The 25769-nt window shown below is 47.9% G+C and overlaps 2 protein-coding genes and 1 pseudogene across 2 annotated transcripts; 1 reads left to right on the forward strand and 2 right to left on the reverse strand.

The window, feature by feature from the left end:
* Positions 1–10507: 10507 nt before the first annotated feature.
* On the reverse strand, positions 10508–14026 carry LOC101786821 (annotated as a pseudogene).
* Positions 14027–16358: 2332 nt separating this feature from the next.
* LOC101752674 (LRR receptor-like serine/threonine-protein kinase FLS2) lies at positions 16359–18730 on the forward strand. The gene is made up of 3 exons (XM_022829526.1): positions 16359–18070; positions 18200–18619; positions 18694–18730. Exons 1-3 carry the CDS (start codon positions 16359–16361, stop codon positions 18728–18730), a joined length of 2169 nt encoding a protein of 722 aa, XP_022685261.1.
* Positions 18731–20846: 2116 nt separating this feature from the next.
* LOC101753086 (aspartic proteinase nepenthesin-1) lies at positions 20847–22190 on the reverse strand. The gene has a single exon (XM_004980555.1). It carries the CDS (start codon positions 22188–22190, stop codon positions 20847–20849), a length of 1344 nt encoding a protein of 447 aa, XP_004980612.1.
* Between the last annotated feature and the right edge of the window lie 3579 nt (positions 22191–25769).

The raw sequence follows: 25769 nt of genomic DNA on the forward strand, positions 1-25769 counted from the left end.
CTAGCAGACCAAGCAAAGACATCCTTGTTTTTATTTAGGAACTCAATTAATTTTTCCTCTTCCTCAGGCTCAAGGTTAGCCCCTATTGTCACATATCTGTCCATGGCGCAGTCATCTAAGAGGACTCTTTTTGTTTCGCCATCTGCGCTGTGCTTATTTTTACTTTTTCTTTGTCCCTCTTGGGCTCGACATATGGGTTTTTCTCCTCTTCTTGTTTCTCAACCTCGCTGGGGCTCGACAGATGGTGCACATTCTTCTAGCTTGGGGTTGCACCCTTTTCAATGTTTCTAGCAATTTGCTGATCGCCATAGACTGTGATGACGCCTTTCAGGGCTGGGATGTTCATGCATAGGAAGACTTGCTAGTTTTGGTTATTTTCAGCTTACCTTTGGCGGTTTCTTTCTACCACTCTCCTTCTGTGATCCTTGTCTGATCTACAATATTCTTCTAGCTCTGTGAACAAGGCTTCCATTGGTTTTGGCTTTTTTCTTGATAGCTGCGAGGCTGTTTGTCCTAGATTAAGCCCCTTGATGCAAGCTGCTATGGCTACGATATCAGCAACATCTGGAGTTTGTGATTTGAGCTGGACAAATCTTTTTACATAATTTGTTAAGGGTTCTTTTTCCTTTAGAACACAATTGAATAGATCTCCTTCGTCGGTCACAGCTCTATGGAAGCCTTGAAAGTTTTGGACTAGCTTCATTTTGAGATCTATCCAGCTGTATACGGACTGTGGTGGGAGCACGGAGTACTAGTTCAGTGCTGCACCTTCGCATGAGGAACTAGTGAGGGTCTGTTTGCCCACTAAATTTTGGCAATGTGACCGTCTTGTAGGTTGTGGGCCACGGAGCTGTTTGCAAGCCCAGGGATAGCAGAGAGATCTTGTCAATTGTTGTGTAGGTGTTTCTTATCGCTGGGGTGTTGTGTCCAACGAAGCTGGGATTTGGGTGTATGATGGGTGTGTCATTGGTGGCAAGCCCTAGAAGTGGTGGTTGTGATGGTGTGGTGTGCAGGTATTGCAGCTCGTTTAGCTCTTCTTGCAACTCTGGTAACTACCTTTTTGTTTGGTTTAACTTTGCCAATTTGCTGGTTGCTAGTTTTTGCGCCTGTAGCTCTTGAGCGAATTTTCCTCTTTCTTTTTTCAATGTTTCGAGCTGTTTTAGCACCGAGTCTAATTCCTTCTCTGTTTCTCCAAGAGGATCATTCTGTTCGTTTGTTAGTGGTGGGGCTTGGCTCGAGGTCTCTGCCTTAATTCTCTTTTTCTCACTGCTTGTTCTTAGGTTGGCCTCGATTCTTTTTAGGTTTTCTACCTTGTTTGCGTTGTCTTGCTCAACTGGGACAAGCTGCCTTTCCTGCTCTCTCTTGTCCTCGGTTGTTTTCTTCTTCTTCTGGGGTGGCATCAAGGGTTTTTTCATGGCTGAGACCACACTAGGCGCCATTGTTGGGAAGTAAATCTCAAAGAGACTCGAACACAACAAACAAAGTAGGAAAGCAATTGTGATCTTGTTCAAAAATTATCCGTCCCTTTGCAACGGGGTAGGGCTCCCCTTTTATAGTGACTCAAAAGTCCTTTTACATGCCATGAATACCCTTCTCACCTGCTATATTCCTAGAATACGCCGTACATAAGGGTCTTTGGGGTAACGTGTACAAGTTCGATTCTCCCACGAGGTCATGCTTCTCCCGCCTCCTGGTAGTCACGCTTCTCACACCTTTTGGTAGTCACACTTCTCACGCCTTCTAGAGATCACGCTCTTCACGCCTTCATGCCTTTACCTTCGAGCTGGGAAACGTCTTAGCCTCAAGTTGGAAAACTCCTTAGCCTCGCATTAGGGATCTCCTCAGCCTCGGGCCTTCACCCTCGATCCATACGGCCCTGCAATGACCCTGTGCAGAAAACATAGCGAAGGACTCGGTGCTCAAGATTAATTTCGAGCACCCGAGAGTAAGTCATTTCATATCTTAGCCATCAGCAAATGATTTCTGGCCTGGAGATCAAGACAACAGAGAAGGTACGAGGCTAGCACAGTTTTTACGCCTGCCTTGAACTAGTGAGGTTAAATGAATCTGCACAATGGTCTTGATTTCTTGAGGTTAGCTAGCTCTTTACCGAAGAAAATAGCCTTGAGGGTGACTGTCTTTTTAGGCAATCCGACGAATGCAGATATTATCGGATATCCATCATCATCCACATTTCTTTCAAATACGAATACGAATACGGATTCGGATCATGAGAAAACGAATTGCAATGTATCCACTTAAGGTACCATATTAAAAACAAATGCGAATACGAATATCCATATATCACAGTTTTGCGGGCGGATAGGAATTCGGATAATTTGAATATCAACGTACCACTTTGCACTCCTATCAGTAGCCATTATAAAATCAGTTTTGTAACAAAACTAATGTGTGTGCAAAATATAGTAATGGTAACTCAAACCAAAACATTTGTACTCATACGAACTCCACATCCTTTCTTTAACATAAGCTAGTATGTGCCTGCCAACAAAACCCACTACCAACACTATTGGTGAAGAGTGGAGAATTTAACATTATGAGAAATAGTAAAGAGAAAAACAATAATAGATTCAATGACCGATGGGCTTTCTTTTTCAATGTGGTGACTAATAGAATTGATCTTAGGGAAATAGTCTTGACGGTTGTCAGTTCATGTGGCCCCAGCCCACCTATGAAAAGCTTGATAGGGTTCTAATGACAACTAAACAGGAGCTTAATCATTGGTGATTGTACAACTCTGGATAGAGGTATTTCAGAACATATTCCGCTGATATTAGACACAGGCAGAACTGTCTTCACAGCCCAACCAATTCTGCTAGTCTTCTCGTACGTGGAAACAAAAAACGATCAAATGTTTGTGATATGGTGCACTTTAAACACACATGTCGCATACGTACATGCCAGTTCAAACCATGTTTAATTTGTGCATACGTACATCGTGGTTCAGCATGCACTTACGTTTAGCCATTCGTAGATGTTGGTTTAGGCACACACCTTGTGAGCACATACATAGTTTCAGTCATGCATATTCCTCATGGCATGTAAAAAATTGGGCAAGGTCGAACATGAACAATGTGTCTGTCTGCCAACGAGGAGCAGAATCGAATATTCGAACTGGACACCATTAATCTCACAAAGGGCGATATGTTGATGTTTCTTAATTAACTGCGTACAAACCGCATGCATTGTTATCTTCAACAGGGGCGATTTTCTGATGATTCTTAATTAACATCGAACAAATTTCATGCATTGTTATCGTGAACATCAGGCATATCCATACAAACGTGAGTTCGTCCATGTACACACATGTATATATATGCATCGAGGACCTATCATCGCCATAGGCACAGGTGTTGTTAGGTCGAGCTAGCTACAAAGTAGCTCTTTCTTCTCCACAGGTTGGCATGTCTTTTCTTTAAGTCACTCCCTCCTTTCTTATATACATGGTAGGACGTGTAAATTAAGTAGTTTATTTTGAACTAATTAGCTTATCGTAAACGTCGTATATTCAAAAACAAAAGGTACTAGTTACATGCATTTTTCTTGAAACATTTTGGTGGGCTGATTGCTTGCTCAGTTAGTATATAATTTTTTTCTTCTCTGACACTTTCCTAGTAGGATCCGAGCGTTGTGTCCATCTCAATATCAAGTTCATGCCAAAGAACATGGCATTATTCATACACGAAATATTTTGATTCTACTGATTATATTCATGTTGCTCAATTGTTTTTGCTTTTTGGTAATTAACAGGTTTAGAAAGGAGGAAAGGATACCACGTGATCAAGACGTAGACATGCCTGGTAGAGTTCCCACATCTTGGCCGAATTTGATTGGCATGAATGTTTTCCAGGCTGTTCAAATTATCCGCACGGAGCGGCCCGATCTAAGAGTTGTTCGAGTACTCCCTCCAAACGAGCAGCCATCGCCGCCTCAACCAGGCATGACACGTGTTATTATCTACAACAACAATAATCAGCAAGTCATCGCCCCGGCACCATACATTGGCTAGCCCGCATTACATGGTGGGCTTTATGTTATATGCCTTAATATTAATATATATAGAAGGCTATAGTCAATTAAATAATGTGCGTAAGGATAAGATCGATCGCCATGCATTCAAACTATCTAGTGTATAAATTGCTTGCATGGTTGATTCACATACGTACGTCGTTTGATGAATCTACGTATACATAAATGATTGTACTACTTCATATACGGAATAATGAATGGTGTGTTGTCCTGTTTACTAACAGTGGTCCACCAGTCACATGTTTATAGTCCATTTTTTGTGCAATTGTGTTATGTGAAATCTCGGAGCAATGCTTGACATGCCATGATGCCGTCATGCACGTCATGGGCTTACTAAATATGAGAAGACTCCAGTCCCTTTTATATTAACTACTCCATCCGTAATTTCTAGTCCGGAGCCTAATGTTCATCTTCCAAGGCCTTATTTGGATCCACCCATCTAAGAAAACTTTAGTCAGGGTGTTTGAATCCACCATCTAAATGGTGGTTAAAGAGTTGTTTGTCTATCTTTCCCCTCGCATCTACCTTCTTCTCTCTTCTCCCTCATCCCCCACGCCCTTGCCTGCCTCATCCCTTGCCCACCTCACCCCGCTTCCTCTCTCCACTCCCCTGCTTTCCCCATTCCACCCGCTGCCGATTCCTTGCCAGCCTCGAGGAGGATGTTGTAGGTGACTGTGTCGAGGGCGCACCCACGACAGAGCATGCCGTTGATGAGAAGCGGACGAGGCGGGGTGCCGGGGAAGGACTTCCCCTTCCCTGCAGTGGCCGTCTCCCCAGGAGCTGCAGGAGGTGAGGCGATGGCGGTAGCGGCAACGCCAGCACCGCAGGCGGGCCCTCGCATGGTGGAGAATGAGATCTACAGCGTGGCGGGCCCTCCCCGTCGTCCCCTTCGGCGCCGGATGCGGAGCCCCTCCTCCCTGCACCTCCAGGCAGAGCAGGCCGGCCTAGGGGCGGCAAGGCCAAAGCTGCCGGCGGCGGAGCTGGGGCCTGGGATTGAGATGGGTGGCTGTGGACGGCGACGCGGAGAATGACGTCGCGACCTCCCCGCCAGCACCACCCTCCTCCGGCCCTAAGGCGAACCTGACTTTGTCGCTCCCAGCGCCGCCCGGAGGATGAAATGAGGCAGGGCGCGCACAACAGTCCTCGGCGAGCAGGGCGCGGCGCCCCTGGCGAGGAAGCGGCCCCCCGACGAGCGGCTGCGTGCAAGCAGGCACTGAGCGAGAAGCAGAAAGCCCTCGTTCTTCGCCGGTGTGGTGCCGGACAAGGAGGCCGCCGTGTCACCTGCCGGTGGGGCGGACGAAGCAGAGGCCCCCTCCCGGAGGTCGTCCGGGTCCGCCGCCTGGACCTCCGCCGGCGCCGCCTCCCAGAGCTCCGGCGCCACCGCTCAAGCACCGCCGCCTGGACCTCCACCGCCCGTTCTGGATCGGGATGGCGAGCGCCGCCCCTTTGGATCGGGATGGGGAGAGAGGTGGGAGTGCGGGAGGGGTATTTCTGTGTTTACTGGTTTAGCTAAAGTTTAGTTGGTTCTGTATCTAAAGTGGTTAAATTTAGCTAGATGGTAGATTGCTAGGAGTCCCTAATTAATTCTGAAATCATTTTCTTATCGCTATTTCTTCCTGAGCTGAAATCACTATATTTTTCTCTTTCAATCTTGATCCAGCCCAACCAGCCTCCTTTCTTTTCGTCCTTTTTCCTCTCAGGATCATCTCCCTCGTTCTGGCCTGCTCCAACAGGCCAGCTCGCCTTCTTTTCCTTTGTTATCTAAATGCAGCCCAGCATCTTATTGGCCTTGTCACTCTTCATCCCTCGCTTTGGCCCATAACTGCGCCAGGCCCCAGGTGGGCCAGGTCGCCGCCGGGAAACCAATATAACTTCCACAAGTTATTTTGTTACATAACTTCCAACTTCCGGTGTTTGAGATCATTGCTACAGTACCTGTATGGCTAAGAAATGGCAATGTTAGAACATAAATTAAACCTCCTCACCTGTCTAATGGTGGTAGGTATGAACGTTACTAATTAAAGATTTCCAAATTAAATCCGCCCCCCACCCCCCATCTACACGCACAAACACACCCATACTTCGGAGGGAGAGAGGGGAGGCCATCTGAGAACAAAACTACAAAGCATTTCAACTTCTCGAAGGTGCTATGACCGTTCAAATTAGTACTTAATCGGTCAAAAATTACAACGATAGGATAAAAAATAGATAAACAAGTTGGACCAATTATTCTGCACCGCCATAGGACCGGTACATTTACTAATCCTACTATGCACCGTCCTGATACGTTTGATCAGCTAGCATTCGTGTCAGTCATGTGTAAGTCAGCAACCACACAGGTGCGAATGCACTTAAAGCACCGGTACGGTTTATTTGGCCGGCACGTATAGCGTCTATATGAACGGCGGTCCCTGCAGCAGTACGTATACGGTCCCTTTGTAACAGATCCGATGTATATGGACGTGGTTTATGTATGAACTTATTTAATATTTGTATCCTCAACTTGAACTATATACTGTTTGATTCTATTGCTATTAATTATTTTCCTATCAAATTTGTGCTTTGTTTTCAATTTTTATATATAAATATTGTGAAAACGGGTATCACAGCTAGTCAAGAATATGTACCGGCGACAAAAATATTTCACTGCCAGTTTTAACTGGTAGTGGAAATGAGTTTTCAGCGTTGGATCAAGTTGCAAATCGGCAGTGATATGTCCATGGGCGGTCTGTGTTATGAGATGGCAGTGTTAACGGACGTATCGCCCGAAAAGGCAAATTGAAACATTCGAAAAGATAGGCGAGGCTGTCCCTCGACCTCGGTACGAGATGGAGCCTCTCGCCCCTCGCGAGACAGGCGACCCCGGCGACGGTGCACAGCGCACCGCCGCCGCCACTCCTCCACACCACGCGTCCTCATGCCGTCCGCCGGCGACGCGCAGCGGGCCACCACTCGTGTTCCCAGCCGCCAGCAGCGTCGTGAAGGAGCTGACCTCCTGGCCGGGGGTACTGTTTCGCTTTCGTACCACTTCACTGCCCCTCCCGACTTGCTTAGAGATCGCTGTGTTCACCGTGCTGTGTTCCGCGCTAGGGTGTCTAATCGTAATGTCGCTAACTTCCTCGTCGTGCGCGGTCACCTCAAGTTCAATCACCTTGCGTTCTGCCTGCACAGCTCGGAAGCTCAGGCCATAGCCATTGCCGCACAGCTCAAGGAAGAAGAAGCATTTACTACGCCGCACCTAACTGCTGCGAACAACACGGCTTGCCCCCTGACTCCCGAGTCCCGAGGAGAAGAAACCGCTGGCGCCGGGCTGGACGCCCCAGGATGTGAGCCGCGAGAGGATCTCCCTGGATCCTGTCTTCATTGCTCCCTGTCAGGGCGAGCCGCCCCCCGAACCCGAGCCTGCCGCGTGTGAGGGCACCAAAGAAACCCCGCCGTGCCCCGTCTTGTCTGCCTTCACTCCACCCGTTCCAAAACCCTACCTAAACGCATTACTTTCCCATTCACCGCCCACTCCTTCACCCCGCCGCACCCCAACCCCCATCCCACTCCAGCACCCTGGTTGCTTTCGCTGCCTGGCGCGCGACCACCTTGTGCACGACTGCCGGAATCCTGTGCGCTGCTGCATCTGCTGGGGTAGCGGACACCACGCCTACTCATGCACCATGGTGCTCCCCGTGAGAAAATCCCCCACCCCCATCGCCGCCCCACTGTCCCCCTCCCCGCCTCCCGCACTGCCATCCACGCCGTGCCTTTCACTCCCCGCTCGACACCACCGCCGTCCACCATGCCGACACTGCCGCCCACTCCACTCAACCTCCCACCCTTCACCACCTCTTTCGCCCCCCTCAACATGCTCGCATCCTCCAGCTCGAGACCCGCTGCCAGCCGCCAGATCCGCTCCGAGCCGGTCATTGCCACACGGAGGAAGGCCCCTACTTCCTGGAGATCTCTTTCGCGAAGAGGAAGATAAGGGCACGGGCATCCTCGATGCTCCGCCACGTGGCGCCGCACCTCAGATCCCTAAGGCCTGCGACATCAGGATGTTGGTGCATGGCAGGCGCGGCGTGCTGAGCTCACCCTCTTCTGTCAGCTCTTATGGAGGAGGCAGTTCGCGCTCCGCGCCACAGCCCGCACCAATGCCAGCACCGACTGTGCCCGTGCCTCAGCCTCAGGATGAGCCAACACCACCATCTGAGCATGAAGCCAACATGGAGGATGACGACAGCCTGGAGGACGAATCCGTGGAGGAGGTCGAGAGCGATGACGATAGGCCGGAGTGTTAAAAGATAGATATATCTCTTGTAAAGAGTCTTGTGTAAACACGTCAAATGAACGTGATGGCATAGGATACTTAGATGCATTGGTTAAACCTCTAGCTACAGATAGACCTTGTATAGATAGAGAAGGTTTAAACAAAGTGTATCTTGTATCACAAGTTGTAATCAAACTCATGTAATCTATTGGGGATTTCCCCTATATTAACATGCAGCCGCGGCTAGCCTAGGTAGGCAGCCACATTCACCCAATTACCATTATTCCATTCATGGTAATCAGAGCTGCTTCCTCAAAATACATCTACCGCCATAGCCTCTAGTTCCTCGTCGTCGTCAAGTGCTCTCGGGCTGTCGGTCTCCGAGAAGCTCATGAGAGAGAACTTCATTCTTTGGAAGGCCCAGGTGTTGCCACCAATCAGGGGTGCTCGCCTCCTTGGAATCCTTGACGACTCAATTCCGGCACCACCAAAAACAATCCAAGATGATAAGAACAACGACATCTCCAACCCGGCGTATGAGATCTGGCTGGCGCAAGACCACAGGTACTCGACCATCTCGTCAACTCCCTATCATCCACAATGTTGGCGCAGGTAGCTACGTTGACATCATCGTTCGAAGTTTGGATGGCATTGGAAGACATGTACTCAGCACAATCACGTGCATGAGTAACCAATCTACGGATGCAACTTGCAAGCCTCAAGAAGGGAAGCATGAAAATCGCAACGTACTTCAACAAGATGAAGGCCATAGGAGTTGAAATTGCTGTTGCGGGGAAGCCTATTGACAATGATGAGATGGTATCCTTTATTTTGAATGGTCTTGATTTTGAATACAATCCCATTGTCTCCTCAGTATTGGGCCGGTCAGATCCCATCTCTATCAATGACTTTTATGCTTAAGTCATGACATATGAGATGTGCTTGGACATGTTTGATCAGCGCTCAGGTGGTCACTACCAATCCTCGACCAATTTAGCATCCAAAGGTCGGGGAGGCTACAAACCTCGTGGCCGTGGTGAATCTAGTGGAAGTCACCGGGGCGCATTGGCACGATATCGAAAGTCTACTCATCCTGTACAGGGCCGTGATGGTCTGCGAAGTGAACAACGGTGACGCCACATCCTTCTGGCTTGATCGATGGCTCTCGGAGGTCATCTGATGGACCAATTTCCTCTGCTCTACAGCCATGCAACTGACAAGGAAATGTCTGTCAGCGCGGTGGTCAACAACGGCCTGGAACGATACCTGGTACTCCGGCCGGCTCACCCATAGGGCCCAAGTTGAGCTTTGCAAAGCACGGCAGATGCTGACCGCGGTGAACCTCAGGGCCGGGGACGATCGGCGCACCTCCCTGCTCGCTGGGAAGGGGGGCACACTGCGTACCGGGCCGGTCTACCGCCTTGTTATGACGACGCTGGGCGCTCCAACCTGCAGCTTCCCTGACTTCGTCTGGAAGAACCGTACACCGCCCCGGTTTCAGTTCTTCACATGGCTCCTGATACAAGAACGCATCCAGTGCCGAACCAATCTCCTGGCGAAGAACGTGATTGACAATGCCACTTGTGCCCTCTGCTCCGCGGCTGAAGAAGACTGCAATCATCTCATATTCGCCTGCTCCTTTGCTAAGAAAGCTTGGCATGATCTCGGCTTCGATGTCTCCGGATGCGCTGCTTCTACGCTCTGGATGGTCCAGCGCCCGGAAACGGTACAAGTCAAACACTTCAACACCCTCCTCCCACTCATTTGCTGGCAGTTGTGGAAGCACCGAAATGACGTCGTGTTCAACAACATGCCCCGGCCGCTTCCCATGGCCGGCTCTGGTCGGCGTGCAAGGAAGACACGCGCTTATGGAGCTTCCGGTGGCCAGCGGAAGAACGTACCAAAAAAAATGGACGTATCGCAACCAGGTGACGTTGACCCTAAAAAAAAAATGGACGTGTCGCCACCAGTTGGTCTCATGAACCAGCAGTGAAAGACCCATTTCCACCGGTCCGGCGGTCATATTGGCCACTCGTACGTGAATAGATATGCATGCATTATGGTAGTACAACTACACAATTCGATATCTGGCATGGACACACACACACACATACATATATAGTGTTACAGTTACATATATGGATGCTCATATTATCACATGCAGTACATTCGATCACGAGCACAATTTTTAGATATCATTACTCAGTTACGGATAAAACCGCGCATCAGCTTAGCACGCATGGCGCGAACAGCAATATCATATGGCTTTGGAACAAGGATGAGTTTCTCCTTTCGATGTACCGTCAATCCAAACACCTCCGTCATATCGACATCCTCCTCCATGCCAGGCGGGAGTTCCCAATCAAAACAGTACATGAGGTTGGCCAGCATGATCTCCACAGTGGCCAACCCAAAGTTGAGGCCAGGGCACATTCTTCGGCCAGCTCCAAACGGTAGGAACTCAAAGTCATTACCCTTAAAGTCAATGGCAGCGGCGCTGCCACCATCAACGAACCTCTCCGGAATGAAGTCCTCTGCCTGCTCCCATGACTCTTGATCTCTGCCGATAGCCCATGTGTTGATGATGACCCTAGTTCTAGGGGGGATTGTATAGCCATCAATATCTCAGTTACCCATGGATTAGCGACGCATGAGGAGTGGAGCTGGTGGGTGTAACCTTAGCGTCTCCTTCACGACGGCTCTCAGATATGCCATGCTAGCGAGGTCCTGTTCCTTGACCATTTCTTGACCCTTTGGTGTCATATTCCTCACCTCCGCTTGTAGCTTGGTCATGCGACGAGGGTTGCCCATGAGCTCAACCATGGCAAGTTCAAGTACCAAACTAGAAAATCAAGCGCGGCTTTGCCGCGCCCATACGAGGAGTAGGCCAGTCCATGTAGAGCTAATAGACTGGCAGAGAGCGACACCAGTTTTCTTCATTGTTGTCACAAAGATTAACATAATTCTGGGCGTCAATGTTTTGGTCTGAACCGTTCTTGTACTTGGCTAAGAAAAAGTTGGACTTTGTCAAGATTTTGTTCAGGAAACTGCTGTTCGAACCGGAAGAAGAATGACTATAAACAATAACAATCAGATCAAATTAAACTAACAGAGGGTCTCGCATGTGTTGCTACCCTAGATGATAGGATTGCATTAAGGAATAACCGCAAAAGTAAAACACACTTACTAACATGTTTAGAAACATTCCTCTCCCATAGTTATCTGCTGCTTATAGTAAGCAGAAAGTCCAAACCTAAAGAAATCTTCTTGATGGGCAACGAACATAGACCCCAAAGATATTCTTCGACCTCCCAAAGCTACTTCATATATGAATTAGTCGCGACTAATAACTGTAGTAGTAGCATAACAACTGCCTTGAGTAAAACGTTATGAAGTCCCAGATAGCTTTCTTTGAATACATATGAAATCAAATTCACATTGTCTGGAGCGAGGCAAAGCTGGCAGCTATATATGGTGTTTAGAAAATTCAAATTTATATACTTACAACAAAATGCAGTTCGCATCAGAAATTAAATGTCTTGGACAATAAGGTCATATCTACTCCTATTGCTTTATGTATCTCTATATGATAATTAGCAGATCCAGAAAAATGAATTCCATTCTCGTAGCAACAGTAAGCGGCTTTGTGCATCCGAAAGAATTTCACAGCAGCTGGGCTTCCAAGCAACCATATCTGACGAAAGTATGAATGAAGCATCAGGACACAAAAGCTACTCAGCTCTCTGAAAACACCAGCTATTCAGTGAGCAACACCTGCGTCGTGCATCTCCGATTGTAGGGGCGCTGGCGGGTGAGCTCTATGGCGCTCGTCTTATGCCGTTATGCGTCGCGCGAGCCTCGCGTGGGCTGGCCCGGACATCGGGGCTCCTTCGAGACTCGAGAGCGGCGGCAGTGAGCTATGGGACGAGCGGAGGGAGATGCAGATGGAGGAGGCGTTTCCCGTCCAGGCGCGCTCGGCGCCAGCGTTGGCCTCCAGCCAGTCAGCCACGGGCGTCGCACGAAGTCCGAGAGGGCTGCGCTCGAGCTCGAATCTCGGTGACCTTGCACGGTGCCAGTGTGGGCTGCACCCACGGCACAGCACCGGCCGCTTGGCTCCTCCGTGCACCCGCGACCATAGGACCATACCTCTCCCCACCCCACGGCTCCAAGGCCACACGGCGCCACGAGCTGGGCGTCCTTCAGAAGCGCCCTGAGGCCCCAACGTGCAAAGTGAGCCGCCGCATCGCCAAGGCCTACGCAGCCACCGTGCCACCGTGGATCATTGCTGTTGTAGAGAGGTGGCTCTCCGCGGATGGGAAAGAGATACGCCGGATCTCCGGCTCTCCGTCAGGAAGATCGAGGCGACGGTGATGAGCAGGTGGATGACGCATTGACGCTGCAGGCAGGGGCGGAGGGCAGCTTGCGGTGTGGGGCCGGGACGCACGGGCACCGCTGCGGGAAGAGGAAGACGTGAGCACCGCGAGGCAAACGGAGGGCGGAAGCCGACGGGCGACGCGGCAGGCGTGCTGAGGACGAAGGCTCTAGAAACGCCAGCTCGTGTGGATTGTGCCTGCGCTGAACGGTCTGATCAAGATCTGATGGCCGAGAAATGTAGGTGACGTGGCCCAATCTCTAATCATATTTTGTCCGCAAGTTTCGTCAGTTAAAGATATGACGTGCCTGTGCCTGCATCGAACATATCCTAAATGCCCATGGTTTCAGTAGGCCAATGGGAAAGTTAGCTATAGCTAGTTCTCTTCTCTCTGAAAAAAAAAATATAACACTGGAAACTACTCACTCACCATCAAGATGCCCTTTATTTGTTCTCTGGTGATACCGTACTCCTCCTGAACAGCGAGCATCACATCGATGAAATCTGCACTCTCTTCTTTCTCAGCACTGTCACCATGGAGTTGCTTGGCTCTTCGTCGCTCGTGGTCACATATTATCGTTTCAAGCAACTAGTCCCATCTCTTGTGTGCCTTCTGCGCATTCTTGTTCACTAACCTTGTGAAGATACGTAGCGAATTGGCAAGACCTGGGAAGTAGTTTTCGAGGCTGAATCCCGTAAACAGGGCAGCGTTCCACTCAACGAGCTCCCGGAAGAGCTTGTTCCGATCTTCTACCCTGAAGAACTTGCCAGATACAGCACGGCATGCGATATCATTCAAAAACGCGTTCATCATCTCGCTGACGTCCACCTCCATGCCCGCACCTGCCGCCGCCCGAAGCTTCGCCATCACCAAGCAAACCTATAGTCGAACGGATTTTATCTAGTTTCGTATGCATATGGATGCTGTATATACGTTACCAAAAATGATACTACCTCTTCTTTGCGGGCGAGGCAATATGACCGCACCTTCTTGACGGTGAAGAGGTGCGTGGTGACAAGCTTCCTGACCTACCTCCAGTACTCACCGTAGGGGGCAAAACCGATGTCCATCGACCCATACATGAGGTCCTGGATCACCATGCAGGTCGTCGGCCGCAACGCAAAGACGTGGTCGTTTGTCCGCAGGATCGTCTGCGCCGCTCCTCAATCTGCACTCGTGCATGACGCAACCCTTGTGAACCTCTGCGAGTGTCGTTCGGTGCGAATGAGCTGTAGAACTTTAAAGCCAACCTGGAGCGCTCCAAATGGGGAATGTACTGGCGAGCCTGCAGTGAAGCCAAAATCCATCTAATCCAGTGAGCATATGGCTGCTGACGGTTCATGGTCATCCCATCCATAATAGCATTCTCGAGCTCACACAAGAAAAGGTCAACGATGTTGAAAGATCGACTCGGTGTTCCCTACTCGAAAAAACAACGACTTGTTCAAGGCGTTGTGCACAATGTATGCCTTAGAAGTCAAGAGATCCAGAGATCGTGGGGTGCCCGAAAGAAGAGACTGCACAAAGAGCTGCCAAATCTCGCTGTGGGCACAACTAGGTCATGAGCGCGTCGTGGAGCCTCAACTCAGGTAGCAAAACCCGTGAACTGACACCTCTTGTCAAGCGAAGATTCGGTAGTCCACCACAAGCACACCACAAGGCTACCCAAGGTGGTAAATTGTTTAGAGGAAATCGCGAGGCCTAGAGCTATATGGATAAACACGGAGGATTAACCAGGTTCGGGCCACCGAATAGATGTAATACCCTACGTCCTGTGCTTGGGGTTTGTATTCTTAGCATATAGTGTATCGAATATAGCTTGCGTTTTTAGGGAGGGATGTCCCTACCTGCCTTATATAGCCGGGGAGCAGGGTTACAGATATGCTTCTGAACTAATTCTAGTTGGTTACAAGAAAACAAACTAATTTCTAGTACAAGTTCCCCTTACATATTTAAACGATCATATCTCTATCTTTATCTCTTCGTGCCAACGCTTTATCTTACTTGGCAGTCGAAGGCAGCCAAAGAAAGATGCTTACTTGGCAGTCCACAGCTGCCAAGAAAAGGAGTTTACTTAGCGGATGTAATCTTCCCTTGGCACATTAAAAATTTTAACATCATCCTAGTTATCTTGGCTAAGAAAATAATTCTTGGCAGTCAGCTGCCAAGTCGATCATTTTTCTTTGGCTCTCTATACATGGCTACCTTTGCTTGGCGGTCGGCCAACAAGAACAATTACTTTCACAGTAATCCTATATTTCTTGGGGGTTTTAGGCCGTCAAGGTAATTCGCGATTATAGTAGTGTGACAATAAGTACATGAGCAGCAGTTTGACTCCATCTCCAACATGCAGCCATGGATTTCCTCACCAAATCTCCACTAGATTGTCAGGGAGCACGCCCTGCTCCAGTGGACTCGCTCCTTGATGCCAACTCCAGCATGAGGGATGCGGAGGCGAGCTGCTGAGGTAAGGGCATGCCACATAAGTGGTTTGAGGCAAATCTAAAGATCCCGTGGTACAAATAGCATGTTTGGGGATCTAGATCTGTGTTTTACAAGTTTGTGGACTTAAATGATACATGTGGACAAGTTTAGGGACCGCCCATGCATTTTACTGTTGCTAATAATAAGACTAGAACAAGGACATTGTAGATTGAGTAGGTCTTCTTTAAATTATGTAACTAGGGCTAGGATTAGGACTCCATGAACCTGGACTATATAATGAAAGCCTAGGCGCCCTAAAGGTCAAGCCGTTCCAACTATTTTCCACATTCATTATCATCGCTTTCTCCAAGTATATCAAATTTTGTTGTTGTCAACGGTATAGTAATGACGAAGTTTGTACTCAAATCGATGATAAGACATTTTGCTTTCCAATAATTTCTTGGATTTCCTTTTTTTTTCTAATGTGTCTGGCCCCAAGGATCATATCATGGCCGGATGAGTTTTTTTTTTTAACATTCATCAATGACCCAAAGAAATCAAAACCGGCATGGTAGGAGCTACTAACGACTTCAACGCAACATGGCAACTTGGCAAAATTGACAATTCAGGATAGTGGGAGCTAAGGCTTGAATGGCAAACCATTCCACACGCTTCCGCTACCGCAGCTGCAGGTAGCGTTTTCCTCGTGTTCACACATGCACAGGGCAGCAGCTCCATCCAGCTACTCCTTTCGCGAACGAGCCGAGGACGTTGCTGGCGTTACTGTTGCAGTAACAAAAAAAATTCTCTGCGCATGAGAGACAACCAATCGACGCGCCCAATGATTCAAGGGAAAAAAAATTCTCTGCGCCAGTACCGCACTGCACGTCTGCTAGCTGCGACACTGCCAGATGGCCGACGACGCATGTCCATGGCGACCGAACCAACCAGCAAGATGGAGCCGTATTGTCTTCCGCAAGCGGAGATGCAGCCAAATTGCGCCAAACTTGTAAATGATGCCAAACACTCTCCGCTGGTGTTTGGCTTCGTCTCAGTACGAGATGACAAACGAACTAACGAAGAAGGCACGAAGCGCGCGCGGTCGCAGTCCGCGACCACGACGCGATGACCGCCGGCCGACGACTGACGACTAACAGTAGACAATTGATCACACGACGACCGGCCGCGCCGGCGAGCGAACCACTATTATACAACCTGGTGAAGATCGAACTGACAAGTGACAACAAGAAGCCATAATGGCAACCAGGAGGGGATCAAGCATGCGTGGCTCAGCCGCCGCGCCCGTGCTGCTTCTGGAAGCGGCCATCTGCAGCTTCTTCGTCGTGCTCACAAGAGGAGTGCAGCTGCCCCAACCTGCAGCTGGTCGTTCTAGGGTTGGCGCGAGCTGCATGCCGCACGAGATGGACGCGCTGCTGGCGTTCAAGCAAGGCGTCACGAGCGACCCGGCGGGCGTTCTCGCCTCGTGGAGACGACGACAAGGAGGTGTCCATGGGATGGACGACTGCTGCCGCTGGAGAGGCGTCCGCTGCAGCAACGGGACTGGCGGCCATGTCATGGAGCTTCGGCTTCGAAACGCCGATCTCTATGATGGTCGTGCGCTCGTCGGCAAGATAAGTCGTTCTTTGCTTTCACTGGAGCATCTGGAGTACCTTGATCTTAGCATGAACAGCTTGGAGGGTTCCACTGGAGGTATTCCAGAGTTTTTGGGCTCTTTCAAGAGATTGAAGTATCTGAACCTATCTGGCATACCATTTTCTGGTGGGGTGCCTACACACCTTGGCAACCTGTCCAAGTTGCAATTTCTCGACATTTCCGGTACGCAAGGTACATTATCGTTGGATATATCATGGTTAACAGGTCTACGACATCTACAGTATCTTAACTTCAATGCAGTAAACCTCAGCGCAACACCTAACTGGGCACATGTAGTGAACATGATTCCTTCTCTGAAATCCCTTGATTTTTCTGACTGCTTGCTTGCAAGTTCAAATCAGTCGCTACCGTGCCTTAATCTTACTAATCTTGAGTGGCTAGATCTCTCTGAAAACTACTTCCACCACCCAATCGCATCGTGTTGGTTCTGGAACCTAACAAGCCTTAGGTACATTAACCTTCCACATACCAGCATGTATGGTCAACTTCCTGAAGCACTGGGAACCATGATATCCTTGCAATACCTAGATTTATCGTACACAACAATCAGCGCGCCGATGATAAATTTGAAGAATCTATGCAACTTGAGGGTCTTACGCATCGAATCATGCTTCTCATATGTCAATAATGTTACAGAGTTCATTGAGAGATTGCCACGATGTTCACTAAACAAGTTGCAGGAGCTGAACCTTCAATTAAACCAAATGTTTGGGGTTCTACCAGATTTTTTGCAGCATTTCACCAGTTTAGTCATTCTTGACCTCAGTCACAACAACATTACTGGACTCCTCCCGAGATTTTTGGGAAATTTCACTAGTTTAAAGACCCTGGACCTCTCTAGTAACAATTTTACTGGAGGTGTACCTGATGAGATAGGTGCACTCACAAATTTGACCCACCTAAATCTACGCAACAATGGATTATTGGACGGTGTGATCACAGAGAAACACTTTGGTGGCCTAGAGAGCTTGCAATACATAGACTTATCTTACACCTCCTTGAAGGTTGAGGTCAGCTCAGAATGGCAGCCTCGCTTTAGACTACGTAATGCACAGTTTGCATCTTGCCAATTGGGTCCCCTGTTTCCTGCCTGGCTGCGATGGATGGTGGACATTCTTTTTCTTGATATTTCGGGCACGAGTATAAACGACCGGATTCCACATTGGTTCTGTAATGCCTTCTCAAATTCTGAATATTTGAACCTTGCCAACAATCAAATAACTGGAGATCTGCCAAGAAATATGGAAATCATGTACCTGGAAAGACTTTATTTGAGTTCCAACAATTTAACAGGTCGGATATCACGACTGCCACCGAACCTAACCCGCTTGGACATCTCCATGAACTCGGTGTTGGGACATCTGCCCGTAGATTTTGGAGCTCCAAAATTAACAGAGTTGTCGTTATTCTCCAACCGCATAACTGGCCCTATTCCCAAATACATCTGCAAATGCAAGGGATTGATGACATTGGACTTAGCCAACAACTTGTTTGAAGGAGAGATTCCCCCATGCTTTGGGATGACCATGCTTACGACATTAGAGTTAAGTAACAATAGTTTGTCTGGTGAGTTCCCTTCTTTTGTGCAAAACTCAACGAACTTGCAATTTCTCGATTTAGCATGGAATAAGTTCTCAGGAAGACTGCCAACGTGGATTGGAGACCTGGTGGGGTTGCAATTTATACGGTTAAGCCACAACATGTTCTCCGGGAATATTCCGGTGAGCATCACAAGTCTTGGATGCCTTCAATATTTGGATATAGCAGATAATAGTATATCTAGTTCTTTGCCCAGGAACATGTTGAATTTAACAGCAATGAGAGAGAAACATTCAACAATAAAGTATCCTCAACAACCGTCCTATTGTGGCTTTTACTCAGTACCTGATGAATATCATAGCGTTGAATTGTCTGCAGTTACGAAGGGGCAAGAACTCAACTATGGTACAAGTAGTCGTATTTTGAATATGAAAATGTTGAGCATTGACTTATCTTTAAATAATCTGTCAGGTGAAATTCCAGAAGAAATAATCAATCTTGATGCGTTGGTAAATTTGAATCTCTCACATAACCACTTCAGCAGAAATATTCCTCATAAGATTGGGGCGATGCGATCACTAGAATCACTAGACCTTTCAAGAAACGATCTTTCTGGGGAAATACCAGCGAGTATGTCAAATTTGGCATTCTTAAGTTACTTGGACTTGTCATACAACAATCTAACAGGAGGAATACCTTCTGGACCACAGCTTGACAGCCTGTATGCATCAAATCCATCTATGTATGCTGGCAACATTGGTCTCTGTGGGCCTCCTCTCATTAAGGGTTGTTCCAGCAATGAAACATCAATCCATAGTCACCTGAGAACAAATGAAGCAGGTGCAGACTTTTTTTATCTTGGACTTGGGTGTGGGTTTATAGTGGGTATTTGGATGGTTTTCTGTGCGTTGTTATTCAAGAAACGGTGGAGAGCTGCATACTTTGACCTACTTGATAACTCGTATAGCAAATAAGGCATACTTGTTTGTGGTTGTTACTTGAGCAAGATTGACGAGGAAGATATCCATAAATTACTTTGGTTGAGTAACTATGGTGGAGAATCCTTGGCTCTTTGCGCAGTGTGTCGATCACAATGTGTAGTTGTTTTGTTTCATTTTTGTTTCGTGCGAAATAAGATAGAGCAAGGGTGTGCCTGATCTGTTTGTAATATTCACCTAGAAGTACTAAATAAACATTGTGAGTGTGTCACCCACACTGTATGTGAACCTGTCACTTATGCAGTGTCAGATGCATTGTTACTGGGGTAGCCAACAACAACAGTATCCCGTATGTTAATGTTCTGGAAAAAAACAGTATCCCGTATGTTTTATTAGCAGTTGCTAAAAGCATCAAAGCCTAACAGTGCACATCCAAGTATATAGTGAATCCTGCAAAAATATGTAACTCTCTCCTCCTAAAATACATGGATTCCTGAGTTTGTTATAAGCCAAATAATTCTAGGTTTGAGCAAATGTATAGAAAAGAATAATAATATTTATGACATTAAATGACTATCATTAGATCCATCATGAAATATATTTCTAGTGTGTACTTATTTGATATTGTAGGCATGAAATCTCTAGAGAATCCGCAAATCTCACGATGAATTCACCTATACAAGGTAGATCAAGATTTAAATATTAATCATCTCTTCTTCCCTCTCTCTCTCTTCTCTGGAGAATCCGCAAAAATGTATGATGAATTCACCTATACAAGGTAGATCAAGATTTCAATATTCATTATCTTTTGTCCCCCCCTCCCTCCCTCTCTATCTCTCTCAAGCACGTAGGAAGGGAACTACCAAATGAACTGAAAACCCGCCACGCTAATGGTTTTGTGGCCCAAACCTTCAAACTTTTTGTCTCCATGTAGCCATTATACATCCTCGTGGATGTAGGCGTATGTCAGACCTCAAGCCAAGCCTTCATAGGTTCAAATTTTTCGCACTACCACGCACCGACAACCTACTCTTGAGCTTTCCATTGTCTTCTTCCTTGACTCGGCCGACGCTGTCTTCATCACCACGTACTCTTGCTCTTCATATGCACGATGTAAACCACCATGGTCTCGAACAGACTCCTCCAAGATCCCTCGGTTTCAAGCACTTGTTCGTCCGTCACCGCGCACTGTCTCTCGGCATGAACACTAACTCGACTTTTACTGCTTGCTGTGAACCACTGTATTACATCTAACATCTACACATCATAAGCCAAGAAGCACCTCAAATCACTCATATTTTCAACCGCTCATCACTAAAAAGAGTAAACCTCCATTGGTTTCTCAAAAGTATTGCATCGATCCTCGCGTTGTAAGTGGTAACTAATAGTCTACTAGAGTCTAGAGGAACTGGTTAAATTTTTTTTTGATAAAGAACTAGTTAGAAGTTAGAACAACTCACATCAACCAACAAGACATTCATTGGCCGCAAGAAAGTACTGCATCTTTTAAAGTGTTCAAGAAACAGAAACAACGACAAGATGTCGAAATATTCAAAGCAAGGATTCAGCAACTATTACTATATGCTCCAGACTTCAGAGCTTACTGCAGTCGGTGGGCACGAACGACAACTGCCCTACGGTGATGTCAAACAGCATCTGTATATTCTGCTGCTGGAAATTCCCCAGCACGGAAGTCGACGCCGGCCCAGGACTCCCAGCAAAGGTCAAGCAGAACGACGACTCCTCTTGGTCAAAGTACATGTAGTTGTCCCTGTGCAGCCTCATATCCGCACCGCTGGCGAAGTGCAGAACCATATCAGGCATGTCCGGGAGCTGCCACGCACCGGCCGGAGCCGGAAAACAAGGGCTGTCCAGGCTTGAGGCGTTCGCCACCGGCTGGCCGAGCACGTCGGCCACGCGGTCCACGACCACCCTGAAAGCACTCTCGACGAGGGAAGTAAAGATGGTGCCGGAGTCCACGATCATCCCCCCGGTGCCGTCGGCGCGCAGGTCGAAGGTGCCGTTCTGGATCGGCAGGAGAGCGTCGCCGAGCGATATACCTTCGAGGGAGACGTAGTACCAGGAGGGGTTCTGTGGGCTCTGCACAAGCGGCGTCGACTGCACGGCGGCGCCGCCGCTGGAGTCGGCCAGCTCGGCGAGGGAGCCGAACAGGACTGGGCTACCCAGGCTGATGTCGAAGAAGTCTGTGAGGCAGTAGGAGAGCTTGCCGACGCCGAGCTGCGCCACGAGGGACAGGCTCCCACGGCCTAGACCAACCGTGCCGGTGGAGTTGTACGAGAGCCCACCATTGTCGACGCCGCAGCCGAACGCGATGCCGCCGACGGAGACGGGCGGTGCTTGGCCGTAGCTAGAGCCGAAGGTGAGCGTCTCCATGCCCATGACGCCGGCCGAGTAGGCGCCGTCGCCGTAAACGTAGCGGTACTTGCAGGGCGTGGTGGCGAAGCAGTTGTGGCTCCATACGGGCAGGCACGCGTCGCTGGAGCACGTCACCGGGGAGAAGCTCGACGAGGCGTTGCGGTCGTAGATGGGCGTGTCCTGCGCGAAGCACAGCTTGCAGGGCTCGCACTGCGTCCAGGTCAGGTCGCTGCCGGTGTCGGCGAGCGCGACGAATGGCACCGGCGGCGTCCCGATGGCGAGTTCCATGAGGTACTCGGCTTGGCCCGAGTAGAGCCTGGTGGGACGGGTGTCCGAGCTGGTAGATGTTGTGGAATAGACTGATAGCTGCATCGTGGCTGCACGGCGGCGGCTTCTGTCAGCGGCTCGGCGCATGAGCTTGGCCTTGTTGAAGCCGCCTTTGGAGTCGACGTGGGTGAGCGTGGAGCGGTAGCCGGACGGTGGTGGCGTCGCCGAGCTGTGCGGTGATGCAAAGGCAAGCAAGAATAAGGTTATTAGGAACTGCCTGGGAATGGGACCCATGCGTCTGAGCATGAGCATGGATGACTGATGCAAAGCTCGAGACTAAGAGTACATTTGTAACTGCTCTGCTAGCTGGGCTTGAAGAGTGAGGGTTAAACATGCAAAACCTATTTATAGGAGAGCTTTGTTATCGACATTGAGCATAAGACGTAGATGTCATCATCAGGAGCAGAGAAACCTATAGAGTGGAAGTAATCAAGTAAGTCATATGATTGGGTCTAACTGCCCAGCCCCTAGTACTTGGGAGTTGAGACTCTGGCATCTAAACCTGGCACCGCCATTTGTCGCTGCTGTTAGTACTAGAGGAAATCTGTGTTAGAATACACTACGATATCGGTCTCTAGGATTCGTGATTCAGATCCGTAGTCCGAACAGGACATCGTAATTATGGAAAACAGACTGTCTAGAGTCCTTGTTGTAAATGTTTTGGCCTTGGCTTGGGCCGGCCTTGTTTATACATCATAAACATACAGCACCACGAGGTGCAAGCCGTTCCAATCAATCTCATCATGGTACACATAGTCTCCTCCTAGTAATATGTAGTTGCATATGATTCTTGCACCATGCATGTTAAAACAGCAAAAAGAAGACACCTAAGTCAGACACATGATACACTACTCGAGAACTCTTCATAAGTGTCAGATCATCCGTGCCGGCATATAATTAATGGCGCCGGTTCCGAAGGCCCATAAACGCCAATAAATTTTTTATTCTAATCTTTTTAATCTAAAATATTAAAAATAGCTTGTGCCAAACTAAAATTCCTAAAAGTAGCCCTTTTCGATCGTGCCACCCCACATGCCCACCACATTGGCTCGTCGCGCACGATGCGGCTGAGTTGGGCGCTGAGCTAGCAAGGCTGAGTCGCACCACATGCTTTGGCGCGACTGAGTCACGCCAGGCGGTGTGGTGCGACTCAGCAAATAACAGCTAGGCCTGCCAGCCCCTTTCTTTCCTTCTTCCCACTTCCTCCCTTCCCCTTAGCTGACCCGAGGTCCCTCCTATCTCCATGGCGCCGCTCCTCCCACTCCCCCTCTAGATCCACTCCATCCCCCACTCTAGATTCGAGGGGGAAATCAGGTGGAAATGCTCCTTGAAGGTACCTCCTCCACTTTAACCAAATAGTTTTTCTAGATTTGGTGATTTTTGTAGGATTTGAAGTGGCTAGGGTTAGGTTAGGTTTTGGGTTTGAATGGGGGTTTGAGTACGAATCGGGCATTAGGTGTGTTGTATCGTTGCATTGAACGATTGTAATACCTGTCTATCGTGTAGTTTGTATTGCATGTTCGGATTTGGGTGGTGTAGATGTTGAAGTTATATTTGAGAGCATGAATAAATGAAATGTAGCTTTGGGGATGTATTCATAATTCAAAAATGGTTGATTGATGTTCATGGGAATTTAGAAGTTAGTAATGGAAGAGTTTATTTGTTGATAAAGATATAAAATATTAGAATTGATTAGAAATGATTATTGCTTGCTACATATGTTTTCATATAAAATTTATGCTTAGATGTTGAAGCTTTGAATTGGTTACTACATATTAAAGTGATTATAGGTTGGTTGATGTTAATGGAAATGTAGAAGTTATGAATCGTGCCATACAGTCAAATTTCTAAAATTTATTTTGATACTTGATTTAGAACGATGGCACACCATCCGCGATATCCACTCCGTGAGATGTTCTATGACGAGTACCACCGTGGGAGGAAGCTTGAAGAGCGTTTAGAAGTACGCGAGCTCTAAGTTTATGATTTTTTTAGTTAATCTTATCTTGAAGGATTGGTATTAAGGATGTGTTGACAACCTTTTACAATAATTGTTTTTGCAGGTTTTGAATCCTTTAAGACCTGCAATCACACTCCTCTAGTGTTGGGATGATACGTATGTCCCGTACCTTTGAAGGGCGGGTTTCCTCCCACTAGCAATATTGGTGAAGGTGGGGCTGCCGAAGATGGATAATGCTGCTCTGACTGTGCTAGTCGACCGGTGGAGGTCGGAGACACACACATTCCACCTTCCCTTTGGTGAGATGACTATCACACTTGAGGACATAGCCATGGTTTTTGGGCTTCGTGTGGACGGGCGAGTCATGACTAGGAGCATAGAGCCAGTTGGATGGAGGGACAGGGTGCATTTGTTGCTTGGAGTCCGGCCCGAAGATCCCCCAGAAAATGTGAAGGATAGTAAAACTACAGGTGTGAGTTCTACTTGGCTGGCTTAGCACTTTGGTCATCAACCAACCTGTTGCTGCTGAAGAGGGAGTTCTTGCTAGGTATGCCCACGCATGGTTGTGGCATATGGTGTCTGGGTTTACAATTTCTTGGATGTGGCTACCAATCATTCATCAAGACTTTACAATTTCTTGGATGTGGCTACCAAGGATTGGTCAAGACTGGGACAACATTGGCACCTATAGCTGGGGGATTGCCACTATTGCATGGTTGTATCGTCAGCTATGTGATGTCTGTAGGACGGATTGGGGCTAATGCTAATCTTGGTGGGTGTGCGTACCTTCTCCAATTGTGGATATGGGAGCGCCTTCCAATAGGGTGGCCAGAATGCCACGCATTTGGTGTACATACTTTGCAGCCCTATATAACCTGTTTCCAAGCCTTTGTTATTTTAGTAACCTTCGATTTGGTAATTTGTTGCAGGATTTGCCATATCACGACGATGAATCCTTGGCTACTGTCAGGTATCTTTGGAGCATCATTTCTACCATCCACGGCAACCCAAGATGGTGCTACATAGAGTACATCAATGCCATTGACTACCTTAGAAGTAGCCATGTAAGTGCAATATCTTCTCACTACTACCATCTATGCTATAGAGTGTTTATAGGAAAGCACATTTAAATTGCATATCTTGGTAACTTGGCAGCCATAGTAGGAATGAGGTTGAAGAGATGGAGCTTATTCCCATGTGCAAGATGGACGAAGAATACTAGCGTTTTGTTTGCCCCCTAATTTGTTTCTTATTGTCGAATACCATCTTCCAAATAAGGTGATGCAGCAATTTGGAATTCTTCAAACTTGCCCTCCAGAGTATAACAACACAGGCCAAGACCTGCACCTGTATGTATTTTGTTCCCTGGTAATAACTATGAAATTGATTAATTTGTAACCATCTAACTTTGTTGGTTAAATTAATGTAGAATCGATCGTCGCAAGCAAAGGGGTGCCAAGAATTGGGAGAAGAAGCACATGCACGCAATTAATGCATGGAATTTACGAGCAAACAACAAGGTTTATGGTGGGGCTGTTCACCGTGATGGGCCGTTCAATCAATATTTGGACTGGCTGAAACAAAACACATGCCTGAAGCTCAAGGTTGCAATGGACACTACCAACATCGAGGACCTACCTTCGGATCCAAAAGATATTTTCCCAAAATATGATGAAGTGACAAGAAGTGGTAGGCAGCCTTAGCGTGGTCCTTTCGAGGATTATATTGTAAGTTCATATGCAAGGGATCTTTGGTTTAATTCCCTTTATTTTTTAATAATGATATAATTCAAATTTGTTCCCAACTCTACAAGGCCAACAACTTGGAAGGTTTGCTAATGAGGCCGGACAAGC

The sequence above is a fragment of the Setaria italica genome, chromosome VIII, assembly GCF_000263155.2.
Source record: "Setaria italica strain Yugu1 chromosome VIII, Setaria_italica_v2.0, whole genome shotgun sequence".
Classification (NCBI taxonomy): domain Eukaryota; kingdom Viridiplantae; phylum Streptophyta; class Magnoliopsida; order Poales; family Poaceae; genus Setaria; species Setaria italica.